This window comes from Leuresthes tenuis, unplaced genomic scaffold (genome assembly GCF_036924035.1).
Source record: "Leuresthes tenuis unplaced genomic scaffold, fLeuTen1.0.hap1 SCAF_16, whole genome shotgun sequence".
NCBI classification, from domain to species: domain Eukaryota; kingdom Metazoa; phylum Chordata; class Actinopteri; order Atheriniformes; family Atherinopsidae; genus Leuresthes; species Leuresthes tenuis.
Genome location: NW_027325370.1, coordinates 5,685,129 through 5,707,530, shown reverse-complemented (window position 1 = coordinate 5,707,530; position 22,402 = coordinate 5,685,129). Strand labels below are relative to the sequence as shown.

The window sequence follows — 22,402 nt, the reverse complement described above, 5'->3', positions numbered from 1 at the left end:
ATCAACTCTTTACATGACCCCAAGGACATTTCTTTCATCAAAATGTATTCATGTGCAACCTTGAAATGTGCATACAAAAACTAGGGAAACATGGCGATTACCATATGTGATGCTAAAAGTGACAAGAATCATGTACCTTCTTCTGCAGGACATTGACTTTTTTCTCCTTGACATCCAGCATGTCCTTCATATCTCTGATCTCTCCTGTTAGGGTGCTCTTTTCATCAGTCAAGTCCTGCAGTTGCTTGGTCTTCTTGGTGAGGAATTGCTCCTTCTCCTCCAGACGCACTCGCAGAGCATCCACCTAGAGGTGGTCAGGACAGGAAGTAAAGAGAGATACATAACACAAGAATTACCAACTGACTAAGACTGTGATATAACCCTGTAGTCACACAGCATAGCCAGTATTCTTACTCAGGCAGTCAGACATTAGACCATATTATCATGACGGGCCATTTGAGAATCAGTCAGAATCGTCTGACTGACAGGCAGCTGTACAGAAAAGCAAAAGCACTTTGGAAAAAAAGAAAAAGAAAGAAAAAAGATTTTTCAGTCAGGTGGCCAGCGTGTTATTACTCAGCATAAAAACTCACGTCTTTCAACACATTTACATGTTGACATTTGGAAGTAGTAAAAGTTTGACTTTGACCAAATGTCCACAGTACGAACCACCGCGGACTGATGCAGTAAAAGTGCATGTGAAAGAGAAGGAGCCTGGAGCCTGTCCCATCAGTTGTTATTGAGAGTGTTGTATGATCGGGCCAGCCCTGCCGTAGCTCCCACTGCTCACTCAATTCAACCTTGTGCATTAAAATTCACTGTATCTGGCTGTATGCAATGAGATGAAGGATGTCTGAGCTGACTCCAGAACTGGAACTGAACATCAGCATTCATCTACACCACCTACAGAGACACACACACTCTCAGTTGGCTGTTAAGAACAGACATAATTTCATATCCAGCACTTCTTACCATGGTGCACGTAGTGAACCCATTTGAACTTAGTCGGTGTGTTTTATGTGAATTTGAGACACACACACAAAGATAAAGTGAGGCATTAAGAGAGAGCTTGTTAACAATCATTTTAACAAGGGTTACTTGGATACAATATAGACTGAGTGAAAACACTTAGAAAAGACTTTCCTGCTCATCATTTAATCATTTTACAAGGCAATTGCAAAGATTTATAGAGAGAGGAGATCTGTCTGAGCCCCTAGAGGTAAAATCAAATCCATTTGAAAATCGATTTTTCTGATTGAGTGTCTATGCCAGGATACAAGAAAGGAGGGTTTAGCCATTAGTAGGACCTCACATTCAGGGAAAACTATTTGTTTTTCACTCCTCTTGTAGAATGCTGGAACAGCTTTTTGCTCTTCAGGACATGAAAGAATATTCGTGACTTTTCCCAACCATGTTGCATGTGCTTTACGGACTTAGAAAACTCAGTATAGGAGGCATTCTGTGGGGTGTGTCACAGAAGCTTAAAGATGAGTTCAAAGCCGAGATGAAAATTAGCACCGTCGTGACTGATGCCATCGTTCTCAGCAGAGCAAAACTGAGCAAAAGATCATCAATACAAGAGGTCGAAATGAGTTTCCTCCAAAGGGTTTACACTCCTCCAGAGGGTGTAATTTTTTCAGCCAGAATAACACAGCTGTGCTCTGAACCTCATTATTTTCATTGGCGTGCATCATGCAATGACACTGCAACGTATCGCTGTAACAAGCAACGCTAACGTGAAGCGCTGAACCCAGCTGCGAGTAGAGCACATGCTTTATCTGAAAGTGTCATTAGGGTGTTCAGTGCTCAGGCTAACTGGACAAGCTGGATAAAATGGATGAAGGAAAACGGATAAATGAGGATATTCATTACATAAAGCAAAATGGAATAGAAATGGCGTGTTCCCTGCCTGCCTGTTTGTGTGTGCCTCTACTCGTGTGAAATGACAAAGTGTATTCATGAGACACACAGAGGGTGTCTCTCATGTCGTAGCATTAGAAGCAGGCCAGAACCCCCAGGTGTAAGATGGTGAAGTATTTATCTCATATTGCTCCTCTGGCAGACAACCAAAGCCTAATACTGAGAATGTCTCTGTCCTCCACAATTCACATTTGCACACACACGTATACACTCACAATAGTGATACTTTGTATGTCTAGTATGTGTGTGGACATTATTTTATGCTGATGCCTATATGGTGTTTGCTACACCAGTGTGTTTGTGGGTAAATTAATGCATGTGTGTGACAGAAAAACAGAGACCTCCCCTGCTCGAACTTCACCTGGCAAGGAGCAATTTCGCAAGAATGCAGCAATGGGGCCTGACAGGAAATCCCTGCTGTCTCACCTGCATCAGCCTACTAAGCTCTGATACTACTGCTTAGACACCCTGCTAATACCCTCTTAAAGCACTCAGCGATGCCAAACACTGTACATAAGGAACAAGGAGAAAAAGTTGGCAATGTGAGCAGGAACAGATGAAAGGATGGACTGGAGAAAGAATGAATGCAAGGGGAGTGTGAGAAGGTAGAAAGAGATTAAAGCAATTCTTCACAGATCATTTGGCTCGAGGATATTACCACCACTGTTATGTTGCTCTTCTGACTAAAAGTACTACCACAGCAGGTCTGTTGCAGACATAAACTTGAGCTTTATCAGCTGGTGTACATGTTGAGGTTATGGACAGTTAATAAGACAGGGTGATGAATGTCGTCTTTCTTCTCCTTCAATTTCCTAACCTATTTTCTATTCCCTCAAACACCATTCTTCTTACTGTCCTCTTGTAACAGCACCTTCCTTCCCTGCTGCAACTACCTCTCTTTCAACACTATATCCCGATGACCATACTCCAAACTCGCCAGGAGTTTTCCTCTTCCACTTAAATGTGCTGATCCTATGGTGAGACGAAGTAATGTGTCAGAGTGACAAATTTCTATAGTCCTTAAACCAGGTTGTCTTGAGGACAGGAACACATTACTGTGCCAGGACATCGTAGAATTGTGCACTTGTGTGGATTTGTGTTTCCGCTTACGGGTGATAACACATAAAGCAGAACCCCTGCAACCACTCTCTGATTCACTGAATCTGCCAACAAAAAAGGCATCAAAGGACACCAGGCACTATTCTGTTTTGTGACAAAAATTTTACTTTTTCTTTTTTTTTTCGACAGAAAGAAAGGAGAAAAGTAGAGGGGCTATCTGCTGTCCACTCTGGTCCATTTTAATTTCCAAAGGGGACACTGGAGACTGCACTCAGAAGCTGAATAGATTAATTTAAAACACATCTATAAAACCCCATCCTCCTAAAAAGCCCTGTTTAAACATTCCAGCCCATCGCTCAACAACGTATCATTTAAAAAATGATCTGATATGAATTCAAGATTCTGTGGTTGAAAAAAAATGTATTCTTGGGAATATGTGGATTTTTTTTAATGGAGTAGCAAACTATTTTAACATGTGCATGCATATATGTATATATTTAGTATATGATATATAAATATTCACATGCATATAGTTTTCTGAATGCACACATGCATATAACTGTATCTGTAATCAAACATGTAACCAGGCACACTGATGCATAAGCACACCCCGATTCTCTCTGACTTCCTCTCTCATGCTAGCAATGGCAGCCAAATGTGGATTCTGGAAACTGCTTTGCAAAGTAAAACAGAGGCTTAAAGAAAACAGCTTCACTGTTTGTCCACACCTCCCTTTTTCCTGCCTCACATTTCATCATAAAAGTTTTTCTGGCAGGCAAATCTGCAAAGGTATTGGGCTAAGCGTTGACACAGGGCCGCAATAAACAACACAGGGACTATACAAGTAGACCACAGTTTAATCGGCAGAACCAGAGAGACCACAGCAAAGGCCTGGGGACGCACCAATACTCGTATAGTAATATTTGTACTCTAACTCACCCCCGTAAGGGTGTAATATTGCGAAAAGAGTCTTCAGCTGATCAGGAAAACATTCCTCATATGTTTTCAGATATTCCAATCTCAGTCTTTAAAACTCTATAACCTTCACACGAATACACATGCACGCCAAAAGCTAAAGTAACTTTTGTGTGGCTGTTCAAAGAAGTCTGAATGTCCCTTCAGCTGAAAACACCAACATAAAAAATCTCAACAGAGGGTCTGGTGAAATGTATCTAATGTCTGAACTGAGGTCTGCTTGAGCTGCTGTGGTGCATTAGACACAGCTGTGTGAGCTATTCACTTCCCTGGCTGTGTGACATCCCTCCTGCTTGTGTAAATACAGCAAAGGGCACCCATTAGACATAATTTATTTAAAGGTCTGTGCAGTTGAATTAATCATCTAATTTTATGGCACCATATTCATTTAATTAATGTTTGTCAAGACTTTAATATGGCCAAGTCTGGATTTTATCACTAATAGAAGGAAGACTTTTTCATTTTGAGACAATATTGGACCACTGGTGTCCTAAATACCACTTATAATCATTCAAAAATGTATTTGGTGAATACATGCATCAAAGTAAAACCAACACACTCTTACATGATGAAAAAGGTAGAAAATGAATGTGGACTGCTGAGTTAAAACAGCCAATTGCTGCTTTCACTCTGACTAATGTCTGCTTTATTAAAGACTGGTGAAAGGGGAATAAAAAATGGGCTTATCCAGATTATAAAATACCTATGCAAACAGTCTATGCACTGTGCTGTCTCACACAGATGGTGTGTAAGCACCTGACTTTGGATATAATTTTCTTAAGCAGATGAAATACAGACAGGCGTTAAAGGATATATAGTTTCCTGATGAGACAACGGAAACTTGTAAAAGAATTCCGAAGGTCACGAATAAAGGATGACAGCCTCAAGACCAAAACTGGTGTTTTCCATTTAAATGAATCATGCATCCATGGTGTCTTCATTCATTGTGTGTATGTTTGTGTATGCACAGCAGCATGTGGGAATGACAATGTCAAATGCAGACATGCACACTAGGGCTTATCTTCTCAAGGCCCAATACTAATACTTATCTTAAATTATAATAAATAAACTATAGTACAATCACACAAAGATTGTATTGTCCACCAACTGAAAAAGCACACGCAACAGAAATATTTCCCTTAACTTCTGCCGGCCGTCCCAGACATGACAACACCAGGGCTGATCTGTGCGGAAATGAGGGACATTCCCTGTCCTGGGGCTTAGGCTGTATGTCATTTGAGGGGTGTCTTTTCAAGCTGGGTTAAGGAAAACAGTCAGCGCTCTGATCAGGAATTGTATAATGGATGGATCACCTCAGGGCCAGCACAGGATAACAAGCGGATGTAAACTGCCTCACAGCAGGAGCTGCAGGGTGGAGCATGGAGCATGGTCTCATTGTACACCACAACATCTGTTGGTAAAACCTTAGCAACACAGCTGTCTGCCCACAGGCAACAAAGACAACAAGGGAAAGCACAGTTGTAAAACAAGACCAAAAAAAAAGACATACAGGCAATAAGAGAAATCCACTAACAAAGCGATCTTTGTCAATGGAAAGAGGGAATGTTTCCCTCCAAAGCATGAAAGTCAGTTGTTTTAGTATTGTGCAAGTGGCTGCATAAATGACACTGACTGTAGAGGACTCACCCTGAGTACAATCACACTATCCCTCACTGCACACAGCTGCCTCAATCCCTCTTTTCCCCTCCATCCATCATCATTACACCCGCTAACACACACACACACTAATATACACACACACATAACACACATGAACATATAAAGGAAGAGACTCTGCAGGCGTTCCCCATCATTAACACTTTCTCCTAGTTTGATTGTTTTTCCTGATCATTTCCAGCACCAAACGTCAGTAGCGACATCCTGTTTCCAGGGAATCCATTTCCTGTAAAACCACACGAACCATCACTCTGGTAAACATATGTAAAATAAACACAGTCCACAATGCAGTCTACTGTAGGTACCGGAACTTGGCTTGATTTGTGTTTGGTCATCAAGTAAAAAGGTTTTCTGGGCTCTCTAACACAATCATTTGACCTTGTGGTGGTGAAACTGTTGACGACAACTTTGAACAGATGGCAACTGACATGTAGCTGATTTAGTTTGCTTTGAATGCAAGCAGTTTAGTCTCATCCTGAAGTCACTAGGTCATGTGATAATCGTATCACCTTCATTACAACTAAGCAAATTCTCCACAAAATCTTGCTAAAAGCTTCAGCATCCAGCACGGATTCCCAGCATGTGAGCCTTTTTGCAAAGAAATTCTGTTGTAGAACTGACAAGATGACATCATCAGATGACATCATCTGTCAAGTCCAAACTGCTTGTTCATCACACTAGCGCAACCAACGAAAAAGACAGAAAGAAGCAGTATGTGTTACAGTGAAATGGTTGCAGTTTTTGTGCAATAAACCCAACATAGAAATTACTAAAACCACTTAAACACACACCAGCAACAGACTGACTGACTGGTCTTGTATTTACTTACTCATCTGTAATTTGAGTGTTTTTCTGTTCACAATGAATCATCAAAAATTGCAGAATTTTGTCTATACACACCCATCCTGCCTTAAACCTAAAGTCGTTGTTTGATTTCAAATCCAATTTGGTGGACTGGACAAGAAGATTGAGAAAAGATAACTGTGCTGAAAAAAGGTTGTTTAGGTAGGTAGATACTTTATTGATCCCAAAGGAAATTCATTTCTGCATTCAAACACGTTCTGTTAACAAAGACTTGACTTTCTGTAACTGGAGGTGAAAACTATTCTGACTTCACTCTTGTGACACTTAATGTTTGTATAAGTGTGTTATTGCATCTTTGTGTATATGTGCATGAAATTAGACATGCAGTGGTCTGAGCAAAGCAGTGTGACCCTGAAGAGAGGACAAACAGCGAAGAACTTATTGTCCTTGGCTGTCCCCATCATCACCCAACTGTTTTCTGGTTGACCAGCTGATGACTGACAGAGAACCAAGCAAAGCCTTCACCACCCTCTGTGTTTATGTGTGTTTTTGTTTAGTTTCAAAATAGAAAACAAAAAATGCACGGAGCGCACACACATTTCCCAAAAATGCACGGTGTGGGATACTCATCACACCAATGAAATGTAACTGGTGTGTGTTGTGTATTTGTGCAACAATGCTAACGTGCAGGTAGCCATGTGTCCATGCTTCGATGACTCCTTCAGTATATGCATGTATTTACTCCCTGTGTAAACCATTAAATAGCTCATCCGCATTTTGACCCCAATAACTCCACTTTATGGCTTTTCCACATGGTCTCTGAAGAACTTGCAGGGGCTTTATTTTGGACCGTACCATGTTTGTTCTTGTGGGCCCAATGCTGTGCAATTCACACTGAGTCCCAAACCACACCACTCTGGAAACCCAGGATCAGGCTGTTGGGCCTGAGAATGGTGACCATGGTCAGACTAGTTCAGATGAGGTCATCTTAAAACCGGTCCACAACACTTGGGACTCATCACAAGACGTTCAGGCATCCGTGTGTAATTGATGATTAGTGATCCATGTAAAGTAAGAACAGAACAGAAGGTTTCCAACCTCGACCCTACAACCTCACAGTTGCCTTTAGTAATCTCACTGACTTCTCAGCTATTTTGTCTTTGTTACACCCCCTTTGCTCAAGTGTTATCGACAGATGGAAGGTAAAAATGGACAGGGGACCAAGAGAAACAGGCAAGAAAAGAGAGAGCAAAGAAAATATGAAAAGAAGGAGAAAAAGTCAATGAGGCAGAAAAAAAGAGAAGGAGTACAGCAGCGGGACGGTCCGGGTGGATCATAACCAGGTTGAGACCACATCTAGTCTCTGCCTGAGTACCTATACGAACCATCAATCATCAAAGAGAACAAGGAAAGATAAACAAAATTAGTCCAGCAGGGACCACAGCACACCATATCATTACTTCCCTCCCTAACAAGAGCCCACAGCCATCACCATCCATCAAGCAGCTCCTTTCTCTCACTTTCACTTCCTCTTGTCGCTCCTTCTATCCATGATTCATTCCATCTCACACATCAGTCTTTTTTTTTTTACTTCTTCTTATTTTCCCTATTCATCACTGTCACAGTGGCCAATGTAAGCAAGTATTTCTTTAGTCATTTACATCTTCTTCCAATAATTACATTTTAACCTCACAAGAGAGAACACCAGAAATTAGAGGTCACCAATGAGGAAGCTGAAGGGAAATACCACAGACCGTGTTCTTCATCGATACAAACAACACAAAATATGCAATAAAAGTTGCCTCTGACACTTTTTCTGGCATTTCAAGAGAAACAAAATCTAAAATGCTACTTTACTGTATCATTCATGTGCCTGATTTACTTTGACTTAAGCACCTTGAGTCTATTCCAGGTCTAGATTTCTCCTGTGTGGGTGAGTGCCCACCTGCTGCTGCTTGAGGAAAATGCTTTCCTCAAGAGATGATTCTATAGAAAAGAAAAAAAATCTTTCAGAGAATGAACAAGCATCTGCAACATTAATTGCAGCATGATTTGCTGCAAAAGTAGAGTAACGGTAATAAATTAGATGCGTTTCTAGAGATTTCAGTGCCAATCAGAAGGTCAGTGATTCAGATTCCTGCTTTTCTGGACTTTATCTCAAAGTATTCTTGGGGAAGATACTAAATTTGCCTCGTATGCATCTATTGTCGTGTATAGTGCATTGAACAGTCAACTAGGCTTGGAATCGCTATATAAATATAGTCCATTTACTATTTATTATCTATTTACGTTCCATTGTAAGTAGAACAATATAACTGATACAAACTGACCCTGTTTTTGATTCTACCATTGCCAAGAATCCAAGCAAGTCGAGTCGATACTATACACTGACATGGAAACACTGCAGAGCATCAACTGGTCATCACCAAAAAACTCTACAGCAGAGCACACACACTGACATGCCCTCCTGTTTTTTTCTGCAGGCGTTTGAAAGTCCAGCACACAAATTATCACAGAAAAATCACAGAAATCTAATTTTTGTTCACAGATTGCATATTGTAATTATGATTAATGAATGCTTGGGAGTGTTTATGAGCTGTGGGTATGAATTATGATTGTTGCTCTGCTGACCAGTCCGTAGCACTCAGCTGTTATGATCACTCCTGAAAGATATCCAAACCCTTCTCACAATCAGTCATTGGGTGCAATGATTTCTGGATTCTAGTCTTTACTCCTCACATTGGGAAAAAAAAGGTGTCTACTAAATCAATTTAATTGAACAAACGCTTACGCAGCAAAGTGTGTGTTGTCTGTTGCCACAGCTTCATACATGCAGCAATGACAAGCAGCTGATCACAGTGAAATGATACTGATGGAAACAAAGCAGGGGAGACTCACAGCAAGTCAAACCGTAATCAAACCATTTAATGAAACACCTATCAGCCTCAACATTAAAACCACTCACAGGTAGAGTGGGGAACACTGTCCTCCCCACTCCAGGACATCATCAGATGTTCTTTGTCTGCACCTTGACTGGTCAGAGTTCTTTTGGTGGCATGACGAGGACCTACTCAACATTAGGCAGGTGACTATGATGGGTGCATAACGGCTCAGATGGAAATTAAAGGGTCTGCTGTCTCTGCTATCCTATTAGCTTGAATGTAAGATGTGTACTGTAGTAAAGTACGTAAAGTTAAGTGTAAATTTGTTGGTTTCATGATGAATTTGATTCATGTTAAACTTTCTTCCTGTACAGTGCTTTCTATTTGAACTCCATAAAACTACTAACTTTCCTCCTTAATCTGACTAGTTGGGAGTCCCAGCCAGTTACACTCTTGCGGTGTTGCAGGCTGAAGTACCACCTCAGTGTTGTGATGGCCATTAAAGTTTAACAGACTGGAAATGGTTTCCTTCATTCTGTCAAATCGAGTGAGTAATTTGCTGTCTTCAAAGTAGAGTTATTTTTCATTCAGATGCAGGTGCTGAGTCTTAACCTGAGGAGCTGGCTCTCTTGGCAGAGGCAAAATAACTCAGGATGAAGGTAGCAGCAGCTCTCTTCAGGAGAGTCAGCCCCTCAACTCGAGGCTCAGTACCTGCATTAATGGATAAGGGACATTCCTTTGAAGACAGTAATGATCACATTCTAGAGAGTGAAGACAGATGCTTTGAGAAAGGAGTGAAAGAATCCATCTCTGTTAACCTGGAGGAAACATCAATAAAAAAGAGGTGGTGAGCTCAGGGCTCATATATACTCGGATGAGGGACCTACAGACTTTAGTTTGAAGACCATGCTTCGTACTTGCCTTGTAGTTCAGCTTCTACTGAAAGAGGTATTCCAAGTATGAGCAATACAAACCATGTGAGTAGACAAGTCCATGCTATCTCAACAACGCATATGGTCAGCGCACAGTTATCAAGAAAGAACCTTGCACACAACCTCTTCTGATTTAGATCACTTGGACTCCTCTGACCTCTCGTGCACTTTTGGATGTGCAACAGTCAAAACTAAAAGAATCTCAGATGAGATCGAAGAGCACAAAACCAAAAAGCTTTGTCTCAACCATGCAACCATCTAACTAGATGTGCGACTAAGAACAGTTAAGTAAACAGTCCCACATGTCTTATTTGAGCCTCTTTTGATATCTTTTAAGGAAATGGCCAACATACAAAAACAATCATCCCTCAGAAAACTGAATCTAATCAAACTCCTGTGTCACTCGGACTCTAGCCAGTTCCTTTGTTACTGGCTGGTTAAATATGCAAGAGGGCCTCTGATAGGTTACCTGATCTGCTGGAGTATCATTACAGCCCTGCATTGTCCTGATCAGGACAGGAAAGACACACACACATCTACTGTATTGAAGGGTTAAGTTTCCACAGACACTGGCAGACTCTCAATGCTCACATACTAGTGCACATTCACTATTTTCCACATTTTCCAGTTATCTGGACAGATTCAATCACACCCATTAAGAAACTGCCTTTAACTTTGACTGACTAATAAATAAACTTCCATTTTCTCATTCCCTTCCTCACAGTGCTGTCTCTGTTCATTGGTCATTTTGTTCTCAGTCTCATCCTGAGGTGAACCGCTTTTACAAAGTCTGTGATATGAAGCCACTCCTCGAGTCAACAGTCCATGTCTTGGTGAATGGACACGGGCACCAATCACTGCTTTTCATGGTGAAACCCACCTACAACACAACATGCACACACACGCACACATAAACTACATTGTTACATATGTGTACTGGCATAATGTGCCATTGGTTGTACGTCAGACAAGGGTTAATGTGGGGCTCTTGACTAATTCTAAATACAGTGTGAGGGGAGCTGGAACAAACTGCTGCTGGAGATCAAGCAAAATTACGATCAGTTGGGAGGAATGAGGAGAAAGGGGAGGTCCTGTGAGAATAACTGTCCTCTGTAGCTGAATGACTGACAGGCAGCAAAGGAATGCAGGCCCATGGCTGGCCCACTGAGGCACACTAAATATCTTTACTCATCCTCTGGTTTGCCCACTTAGTCCAAGAAACCCAAGCCATTCCCAAGTGGGGGAAAATGCCACTTCAATAGTTTGAAAAATTACTCGAGACCGGAGATGGGAGTCGAGCAGTCAGAACTGACAGCATGTGTTTTTTGTGTCTATAGGTTTGTGAGTGCAGCTGTGTGTTTGTGTATCTGTGGTGATCTGGATCTTATTACAGCTCTGCTAAAGCAACCTATGAGAGGTGAGGGGACAGAACAGAACACAGTGATGCACCAAACATCAGAAGCATTGCAGTCAACTATTTCATTCCTTTTACATGCACTAAACAGAGTAATGTTTAAACACATGCACACAGATTAACAGATACTCCAGTACACATAGAACCTGCCCTTTCAAAAAATTGCTTCTCGTTCAGAATTTGGTAGAGAGTTTTCTAAAATCATTTAACATACATTTCTAATATGTTCTAATAGCATTTACTAAGCTACCATTAAGCTAGAGGGAAAACAGCCCTGAGACATTGTCTTGATTCATTGATATCTCTGAGAAGCTGTGTGTGCAACATGGAATATGTCCATCAACCCCTACAGATAAATGTGTTGCTTCCCTCTAACGACAATATTTCCTTTGGGTTTGTTTTGGCTTTTCAGAGTCGCAGGTTTAACCTTTTATCAACCAATTGACTCTAAAACATCCACTTTTACACAAATTACTTCAATTTCACATCTGCAATCTGCAACACTGCTCTAATCAATAAAGCATCATAAAACCTGCCCCTTTTTCATAAAGCAAATAAAAAAAATTTTAGCTTTCAATGGCTCCAATATCAATAATAATAATCATCTTAGATACATATGAATAACATATGGGGCACAAGTGGAAAGTGTAAAGGAGCCATGGGTGCCATGCATTTGTGCAATTGCAACTGTAACACCTTTTAATCAGTAACCGTGAGTAAGAACTGCCTCCCTTTTAAACTTAAATACACACCTGTGAAGTTTTGTGACCCCATCTTTAATGGTTCATTGACGAAATCTGGCCACAGACAGACACATAAATATTTACCAAAGCACTCAAGGTTACTTTTGTGTTAGTCCTGCAACAGCATGTTTAACCAGGAAGACATTTTTCCATGATGACTGACACAAATACACACATAATCAAAAGGTGAAAACAATACCAGCTTAGCTTTTGTGGCTGGTAAACATGGACAAACATAAAAGCCACCCACTAAAAAGCAATTCCTTCAAGTATGATGTATTCAGCTAACAGCAAGAGTCAAAATTCTTTGCACATGTATGGACAATTAGGTCTAATTTTGGCTCAAATTGCTTCCTGTAATGATGAGTGGACATAGTTAGCAGGCCACTCTCAACTGCTGAACACAGCGAGATCTGAAGTATCAGTTCCAAGTCTAGAGTGTGATGGAGAAAAATACTAAATGCTCACATGTACACAAACGCACACATTCACCCCACACATATACACACATCAGCTTCTCCTCATACAATCCATTTCCACCCCTAACAGCAACGATAAAATCATTAGAGTCACATAGTCTAGAAACATCAAAAATGGAAAAAAAGCTTTCTTCCAGGCTGCTGACGGACCCACCCACATACAAACAAACCCTTGGTGGACTAAAGGAACCACACACAGACATTTTTCCACCCACCTCAATGGCCATTAAAGAAGCAGAAAGAAATAGAAGCCAAGGTAGGAAGAGACATTATCGCATGCACAGATTAACATGTGTGAGTGATGTGATGACCTCTTTTAGAATAAAAACTAGAATAAAAAAATCATTCTCCAGGCTCGTTTGAGTCAAAATGACAATTTCAACTTAAACAAAATAAGTCAAATTGAAAAGCTAACAAGAAAAGTACTTGAAAAAAGGGAAGGGTGAGATTAAAAACAACAACAGCTTAATCCATCTGAGGCTGTATATATTGCTGTTGTCAAGGAAGTTCAAGTACATCCCAATTTACACATGTCTATATGCATTTGTGTCTGTATGAATGTGCATATTCTTACCTCTGTCTGCAGAGTATTGGCGCGTTGTTCCTTGGCACTGAGGGACTCTTTTAGCACCTCAATGTGTTGCTTGGAGTCAGAGTTTTGATTGGTCAGCGTTTCTAGTTTTGTCTGCAGCGCCTGCATCTCTGACTCCTTCCTGTTCAGCTCCTGCTTCAGCTGCTCTATCTGACAGTCACACACACACACACACACACACACACAAAGAAATTTGTGAGGGAAACTGTTGAATCATCAATAAGTGAGCTGGTATCCTGGTATCCTTGTAGAGTTTGTTTTTTTAAATCACTTTGAAAGTTTTGTTTAAAAAAATATTTTTTTAGCACACACACAACCATTTAAAAAATCCAACAACCACTATACTTGACAATTTTTCATAACAGACTATTAAGAACATTTAGAACAAGAGCTTTTAAAGTGTATGTTCTTAAGTGCAGCAAGGGGCTAAAAGGTATCCTTTAATACAATGAGCAGTATAGGCAAATTTATTCTGATATAACTGTTACATGATTGAAAATCATGGGTTAAAAAGTGCATATTTCTTATGTTGTTAGAAATCAATTTATTTTTCTCTGATTTATCTATTTAATAAACAAAAAAAAGCTGAAATTTTTCTGAGACAGATTTAGTTTGGCGCTTTTAATCAATCAATAACTTTAATCTAAATATGTCATTTGTGTTATGACTTAACTAATTGGAGAGATGATGTGCTGCAATATTGAACTATGATCCAGCCCTACAGCATCAATCCTCACTCAGAGTCTCAGGCCTATTGTAGCAATACAGCAAGTAAAACAGCCAAAAAGTTTTTAAAAAATCATACCAAGTGACAGACTGATTGTTTTAAAGAAAACCATACAGAACATAGCAGAAAAGCACAAAGCAACAGAGGGAGTTTTCTGTACTGACGCTAGCTACGGAGGCTGGAATCTGTCGACTGGTGCCAAATATGCACAAAGCTGATTCAAAGAGAGATTTCTAAAATTGTGTGTTGTACAAGGCTTACTTCATAAAAGTGACTCCTGACTACACCAGAAGTTGGCCAACACAAATCTAGTCACATAGAGAGCCCAAAGAGCCCAGAAAAGTGCAACAGGGGCAGAATAAAAGGACACAAATGTCAAAAGCGTGAGGGAGAAACAAAAAAGGACACACAGGTGAGAGAACATTTGGTCCTGGAGAAAAAAATTGTCAGGAAATGAGCTAGCAGCCGACTAAAAATTATGGTAACAACAGAGCATTATAATTGAAATAAGAAGCAAAGATTTCAAAGACTATTAGGTAATGAGAGAAATAATGAGAGAGCAGAGGGACTAATGATAGGGGTACTTCTGCTTGTTCTGTGATCCAAGGCTGTTGGGTGGGAAGGAAGAAGGTGGGAGCTGGTCTGATGGAAGACACACATGGTGACAAGGCCTGCTCCTACGAAGACACAGAGACAAGAGGACAGCAAGCCCCTAAACTAAAGCACTGGCTGTGTGCACAACCACGTTTTTTTCACTTTGTACTCCTCAACCACACAGGTAAGGCCTCTGAATGGTAAGTTATGCAAGAATTGATCTTTTGAATGAATGTATATCCCTCTTGTAATGCTCATTTGGCATACCATACCATGTTCTCAGAAGCCATTTTCTAGTGTTTGAGCAGTTCAAAGTCCAGAAAGGTAACCAGAGAGGACAGGGATTTTACCCTCTCCAGTTTCTCTTATCACAGTCGCACCTCAACACCAGTCACTGCAACCGCTGAAAGACCAGGACCCTAAACACTTCAAGGATATAGAATGAATCTGTGTATATCCGTACGTGTGGTGATTGTCTGTGTTTCAGTGTGACTGTACGTAGAAAGATGAGACATGCGAGAGCGAGCCAGAACCATCACTGTGATGTATATCATGGGTGAGGAGAGAGCTCCTTCCTCTGTTCCTCTGTCGTTGTAAGCTCACATTCATCTGTCAGAGCCCTATTCATAAAAACATCTCTTTTATGATTGCATCAGTAACTTCCCCAATGCAATGACAAATGGGCCCTACAAAGAGCGCCTTAATGAATCCAAGAGAAACAATTTCACATGTAGAACAATTCACGAATCACAGACATATGGACAGAAGCTCTGTGAAACTTGAAATTCAGTTGAATTCAATTCTGTTTTATTCATATAGCACCAAATCACAACAAATGTCACCCCGAGGCATTTGACGATTATAGTCCAATACAAGCCAATTATAATCCGATTCATTGTAATCCATTCATAAATTTATCAAGTCAAATTAATTCAAATCCAAATTAGTTAATTCATATATTGCCAATTAAGTAAAAGAAAAAAAAAGCCAAGGGAAACCAAAAGATCACATTAAAACTTCCTCAATGCAGGCCCCCATCCTGAGACAGCAGGACGCGACAGTGGAGAGGAAAACTCCCTTTTAACAGGAAGAAACCTCCAGCAGAAGGACTCGAACAGCCTCGAACAGCTGGATACAGGAACGACAGGTCAACAAGCAACTAAATACTAAACCAGGGAAACTGAAATTTAAACAGGGATTATCTACATATGTTATACAAATTGCTTAATAAACCACTTTTCTAATCCTATGGACCATTCTAATCACTTTACATTTTAATCCACATTCACCATTTCAAACATACATTAATATGGTGCTATTTATGATACTTGTGCAGCATTTGGACACATTTGTGTCATATGTACACCCACGCACTACTGAAACATCGAGAGCACTTACAGGGTTTGGTATCTTGCCATAGGACAACATGTAAACTACAGGAGGTGGGATCCAACTTTATGACCGGTCCTATCCCCCTAGCCACAATGTTTAAAGATTTATTTAAACGTGTGTCAACCTGTGCAGCACATTTATAAGTAAAAAACTGTGTACAGCCTTAGACGGGGTAAGCTTGGTCAGGCTTTTCCAAAGACCTAGCTGGCAACCATAAGCCAAACTAACTGGTAAACTGACACGGTGCACTGAAAGCTGATAGCTCCTGAGTTTGCTACTCCAGAACAGACAAGTGCCACAGACAAAGTTTTACAATAACTGGTCATCACACAGCTTAGGCAGGTAAAATACAAAAGTACTTCATAGGATTTAAGACATAAGCAAGACAACATTTTTACAATTCCTACAATTCTGGAATTTATATTAAATAAGAAATGAGTGCAGGAGCTCTGGGTATCCATGCATCGCCAGGGCTCCAAGCCAAAGCAGCTAAAAGTGACAAGATTATGTAATATGCACTTTGCTAAAACGTCTATGTACACTTCAGGCTCGTTGTCCATAAGCATGCAATGGAGACACATAACATGCTCATTAGAGTAACAGATTCTCATACACTTGCTATTTATGTCTCAGGACAAACATGCATCATTTGGCTCATGCAGCGAGGCTTCGGCTCGAGTTACATGCACAGATATTCTACCTTAGTTTTCATGAATTTAGAGTGACTCTTGTAGACCTCCACCTGCTTGAGTTCATCATGTCTGTCATCGGGGTGCAGCAGGCCGCTGGTCTTTAGCATCTGGACCTCATCCTCTAAGTCTCTGATGTTTCTTTCCAGGGAAGAGATCTTGGTGTCCTGCACCAGCAACAGTAGGCACGCAAAGAGTCAGCAGAGAGAAGGGCAAGACTATGAATCTCTGGGCTAAAAAAAGCACTCATGCTCTATTAGTGAGACAGCTGTCTGTTGATGAATCAATTATTAAGCATAAAATCCCACATAGAGGTAAAAGACAACAAACGGATAGCAAGCCAAGAAGATAAATCTCCACTACTACAAGCTGTGCAAAGATAATAATAAGGAGAATAATAATATGGCCTATTGGAAATATTGTGCATTTGGGAGTATGAGAACACACACAAATTATAAAACAGCGCTAAGAGTAACTGCCTGTATCTGGATTCAACCTATTCATGTTCAGCACTATGTTTGACCAGCATGTTTGGAAAGACAGGGGAAAGATCAAAGCACACATAAGTATACAGCCAAGATGTATGAATATGTTCCCAGTATCTATGAAGTAATGGGAGGGTCTGTCATGGACAGGTCCTGAGGTTGTCTAGTTGCATGGGCTCATATATACGTTAAACACTAAACCATGGAAGAGAGGGGAAAGGTAATTAAATAACTGGAAGCAGATTGTGTGATGCCATCAGCGCAAACCACAGGCATCATGTAAGCATCTGACCTCCATTACATCTTCTGACATCAGCCCTTCCTAACACAAGCTGTTGCATGTACATTCCTAAAAACACACACGTGCACCAAGCAAGAATTCATAAAGGTACATTAATAACTCAGACACACACACACACACAAAAGAATGGATGCAGGGACATAGGCTATGTTAGGGTTAGCTGTCACCTAGAGAGGACATGAATTAAAGTACTACCAAGGAAAATGAACAGATGATCACAAGAGACAGCATTTAGCACAACAGCGTTGCATGTAACAAAGGCTGAACCTCAAAACCGCTGAAACTTCAACTTTTGTATTTGAAGTTGGTACGCTTCCACCCATGGAACTTGTGAAAGGGGAAAGCAGTGAACACAAATGCTGCATTACGGTAGCTAATGGTAAGTTAGCAAAAAGATCAAGACATGAGCACTCAGTACAGTACCTGCCAGATAACATCAGGATCAAAACAGAAAGGGGGGTTTGTGTTCTGCAATTAAAAAGTGGACATATGCAACATAAGCAACAACACAAACACTGGAGTAAATTTATAGACATGCACAAATAATTGACAAAACATTTGCCCCAAGTTTCAAAAAGCAGTGAGGGACCCCCAAAGCAAGTTATGGTATCTATCTGTCTTACTCTACCCCTCAAATGTCAAAGCCTTCATGTAATTATGTGTATTTTATCATTTCAGTCAGATTTAATTAGGCCATTTTTGTATTTTTACAACACTGTAGGCATCTTTGGTTAGCACATGTGCAGTTTGTTAATAGGCAGACAAATTGCAAAGTATGTGTGAAAAATAACTGTGGTTTTGCTGTAAAGGAGCCACTTTTGGAACAAGCGTTTGGTGAATGGACACTAAATATGTGTGTGTGTGGGGAAGTACATACAGACACATGTGGAGTCAACTGCATTTTTCACAGCACTAACAACTTCAAAGGACTGAGATGAGAGTGAAAGCTTCCATATGTGACATTTGAAACAAATTGAATAAGTGCTTAACGCTGCATGGGCCAATAATGGACTTTACTTGGGCATGGCTGCCATACAGATGGTGGGTAACAATAAGGCGATGCTCCTTCAAATGTTTCTGTATATAAGTTTGGATATGTATTTATAGCTGAAAGAGGTCCACAGCTGCTGATCAAAGAAGTGCCCATTAATAATTTAATCTGTAGGATATGAAGCTGATATCAAATCGAATTAGAGGATGTGCTGTAACAGAAGAGGCAAACTGCTGTACATTGACACAATAACTTAAGAGCATCACCACAACAGCTGAAGCAGACACAAACTATGAATTTGAGAACTGACCTATTACAGTAATGGTCACTCGTAATGGAGCACAATATCAAAATATTGAACGCTCCTACGGATTTGAGATCCAGTCTTAGTCCTACCTTCATATCAATGACAGTCTGCAGCGCCCTGGTCTTAGCTGGATCGGCCTGGGGCTGATTCCGGCGATGGAGCTCCTGGGGGGGGACTCGGTAAAAATAAGCTTGCCGGCTCATCATCTTTAGCACTTTCTACCGCCTACAGTTTCTGAAGCACTTAAAATGATATACCTATACGTTACACCAGTCCCTGTTGTTGTCCCTCCCTGTCCGTTTTACTCCATTGTTCTTAAGTCAAGTAAATATTAAGTATTATTAAAGAATTGTTGCATAATCTACTGCACTTCCATAAACAATCTGCCAAAAAAGTTTTTCTGTGACCTTCAGGCTGGTCCCTGATCTCATACTCTCCTGAAGACTTTTTCTTTATCTAAAAACAAGTGCAAATATCAGTTTTCTCTGCCTTATCTTCAGCCTTCTTCTACTTTCTGATTCACTAGCGACCAGCACATTCAGCTTTAGAGCATATGAATCTGTCTCTATTTCTCTTTCAGTTTGAATCTTCCGACTTCTTATCTCCCACTTGTTTTCTCTGTCTCTCTCTCAGATGTCTCTGGCATGCTAAAGCTCCTGCTTAGCAACACTTTCTGCCAGCACATGCGCTAAGCTTTTTCTATCAATAATTAATGGTAGCCCTGGCCTACAGCCATGCCTACACAAAAGCATGCACACGCTCAAGCTAACAGACACACTGGCACACACACATTCTGATGCATAAAAACGCTTCTCTTAAAAATGGCAACTCCTCTGCTCTACCAAATGCTGCATAACTTTGAACTGCCTCACCACCATAACAGCATTCACTCATCTTGAAGGGAAGATATCTGCTATTGTAACAATCATCGAGTTTCTGTGTAGGTACATCTGTGTGGGGTAAATATGGGAAAAATAACAACAAAGAACTGTTTAGTTATAAACATATTCAAAGGGTTATTTTAATAGAAGAGTAAGAGGGATGTTCTTCTTTTAAAAATGCCATCTGTACATCAGCACAGTCAAATATATTCACACCCAGACGCCGCTCTAACAACCACAGTCTGATTTGCTGACCACCAAGCAGCTCAAGTTAGTTGTGGTAATGAGGGAGTGGCCCTAAATGAGGCACCTCAGTGATGGAAAACAGTTCTTTTGGTCCACACCCATATCTGTCTTTACTGAAACACAGAGGCTTATCATACTCCATGGAAACAATAGAAGCTGCAGGTGATGAAATATCCACACACATGTTTTCACTAATGAGAAAAATGCCAGCCCACATCATAGGGGGAGAACTGCCTGCTACAGCTGCAAGAAAGTGGCAAACATGTCTTGTCCTCTTCAGTAAGGGTTGAAATAAAAAATGCGTACAAAACCAAAAGGCCACATGGAAATAAATCTCAACAGGGCAAAAATGATCAGAGGCAAAATCATAAAAGAGGCAAACAAGAAGACGGAATACCCAGAATGAGAAAGCACATCAGGCAGTCAGAGGACATACAATCCTGAATAGACCAGCAGGGACAGGCAGCAGAATGAAATGTTTCTTCTCAGTTCTGCAGCTGAATTGAGATGATAGGAGACAAGGACCTTATCCTCTTGTCCATGTCAGTTGTGAATAGGAGGGATTACTGTTGTCAGAGCATGCCTCCCACAGACTGGCATTCCTACTGCTGCCACAGTCCTAATCTTCCAATGACCAAATGTGTAATAATGTGCCACTCTGAGTGTGGTTAAGCCACCCTGTTCCTGTCCGTCACTTTGACTGCCTGTGGACATTTATCTGTCCCTTGGAGCATTTATGAACTCTTTATCAACAACAGATTAACAATTCTTCAAATTGTTGTCTCTCAGTGGGGGAAATTAAGTCACGCAAGAGAGCATGTCATCAAAGACAGTCTTTTCTGCTCCATATGTGTCAGTTTGCAGAGCATATGGAACGAATAGGATCAAACGTAATACTATAGCAATAAGTCCCACCATCCTGAATGAAGGATACGGTCAAAAGGTTCAATTCTAGCCTCAAGGCAATGGTGTCATATACAGCATTCAAAAACTAGAGCATGCACAGTTTTCTAGAGACACACACATCTTCACACACACACTTATCAGTCACGTGCCCTTTAGTTTAGTGACTGAAAAAGGTAGTTTAACAAAACAAATGGAATATCAGAGTGAATGAAAGCCTGTCAGAGAAATAGGGTTTTCTACCCAAACGTCCTGGGAGATTAACAGAGTGTAGCAGGTATATGATTCCCAGGTCTCAGCAGGAACAGGGGAAGAATTGCTGTGTGTGTTTGCTGATAATAACGGTAGCCGTCTGATTTTATTTTAGAGGGGAGTTGTTAGAAAAGGCTGAAAGTGGCCAAAGTATGCAGCACCTAGAAAACTCCATCCGGGAAAGGCTGTTTGATAATTAAGCAAACCACAACAGATAGCACATAAGCCTAGAGGGGAAGAAAAGGAGAGTGGGAAACACGGATGGACAGACAAGCAAAGGGAAAATCAAAATTAAGAATCTGCTGGCCTGAGAAAGTGAGGAAAAGGAAAAATTGGGGGAAAAAAAGCTGAAAAAAAGCTTGACATGAACATTCACTTGGCACAAAAAAAGCTTTAAAAAGCTGAATTTCTGAAGTTTTGTTATTGTTTGAAAGAGGGTTCAAGATAAATAAGAGCAGCAAAAACAAGCAGCAGGAGTTCTGAAGCCAAGGGAACCATAAATGCTTGCTTTTCCTTAACAGGAACTGAGCAATATACTCAGCTTCACTGATCTGACACTGAGTGAGGTGTCCTCACATAAAAAAGAGACCCTGACTTTATGGGGAGTCTTTACAGAACATGTAACACTATCAGTAGAGTGATATGTAAAAGAGAATAAATGCCAAAGCAAAAATCTCTCCAGTGAGTCTGTGTGCGCCTTTGGCATCAGGTCAAGGCTGGGCAGGAACAGACCAGTGGTGCGGCTGTTATCATTGGGTCTACAGGGACCTGGTGGCTGGGGAGAGTCAATTAGGCCCAGATTTATGCCTCTCAGCGTGTATGTGTGTATGTTTGTGTGTCCCAGCATAAGTTTGGTTCACAGTGAAAGTAATCGCCACAGTAGTCAAACTGTGACAGAACACTGCCTCTCTGTGGACATTGCTGGTACTGCAAAGATTTACAGTTGCATGTAAACATTAAAGAGGAAAAATACTTATTTTTTTACCTACCAACCTATTGTTCTATCACTCATGTTTTCCACATATTTTTTTCACATCTGACGTCAATCAGTCCTGTGTACTCATTCAAGCAGTAAAGTGAGAAGATTTACAAAGATGTGCCAGAGTTACTATGTTCAGTCAGGTTGACAGCTGACAAAACTGAACAGGAAGCACAAG

The 22,402-nt window shown here is 40.6% G+C and overlaps 1 protein-coding gene across 2 annotated transcripts in view; it reads right to left on the bottom strand.

Annotated features, from left to right (window-relative positions):
- LOC140271220 (ERC protein 2) overlaps positions 1-22,402 on the bottom strand; it is a 151,297-nt gene that overhangs the window by 119,209 nt on the left and 9,686 nt on the right. For both annotated transcript variants that reach the window (XM_072366339.1, XM_072366340.1), the window contains exons 5-7: positions 16,891-17,046; positions 13,460-13,627; positions 137-304 (exon numbers count right to left, since the gene is read on the bottom strand). In XM_072366339.1, the coding sequence (XP_072222440.1) occupies positions 137-304; positions 13,460-13,627; positions 16,891-17,046 (492 nt within the window). The remainder of the gene's footprint in view (positions 1-136; positions 305-13,459; positions 13,628-16,890; positions 17,047-22,402) is intronic.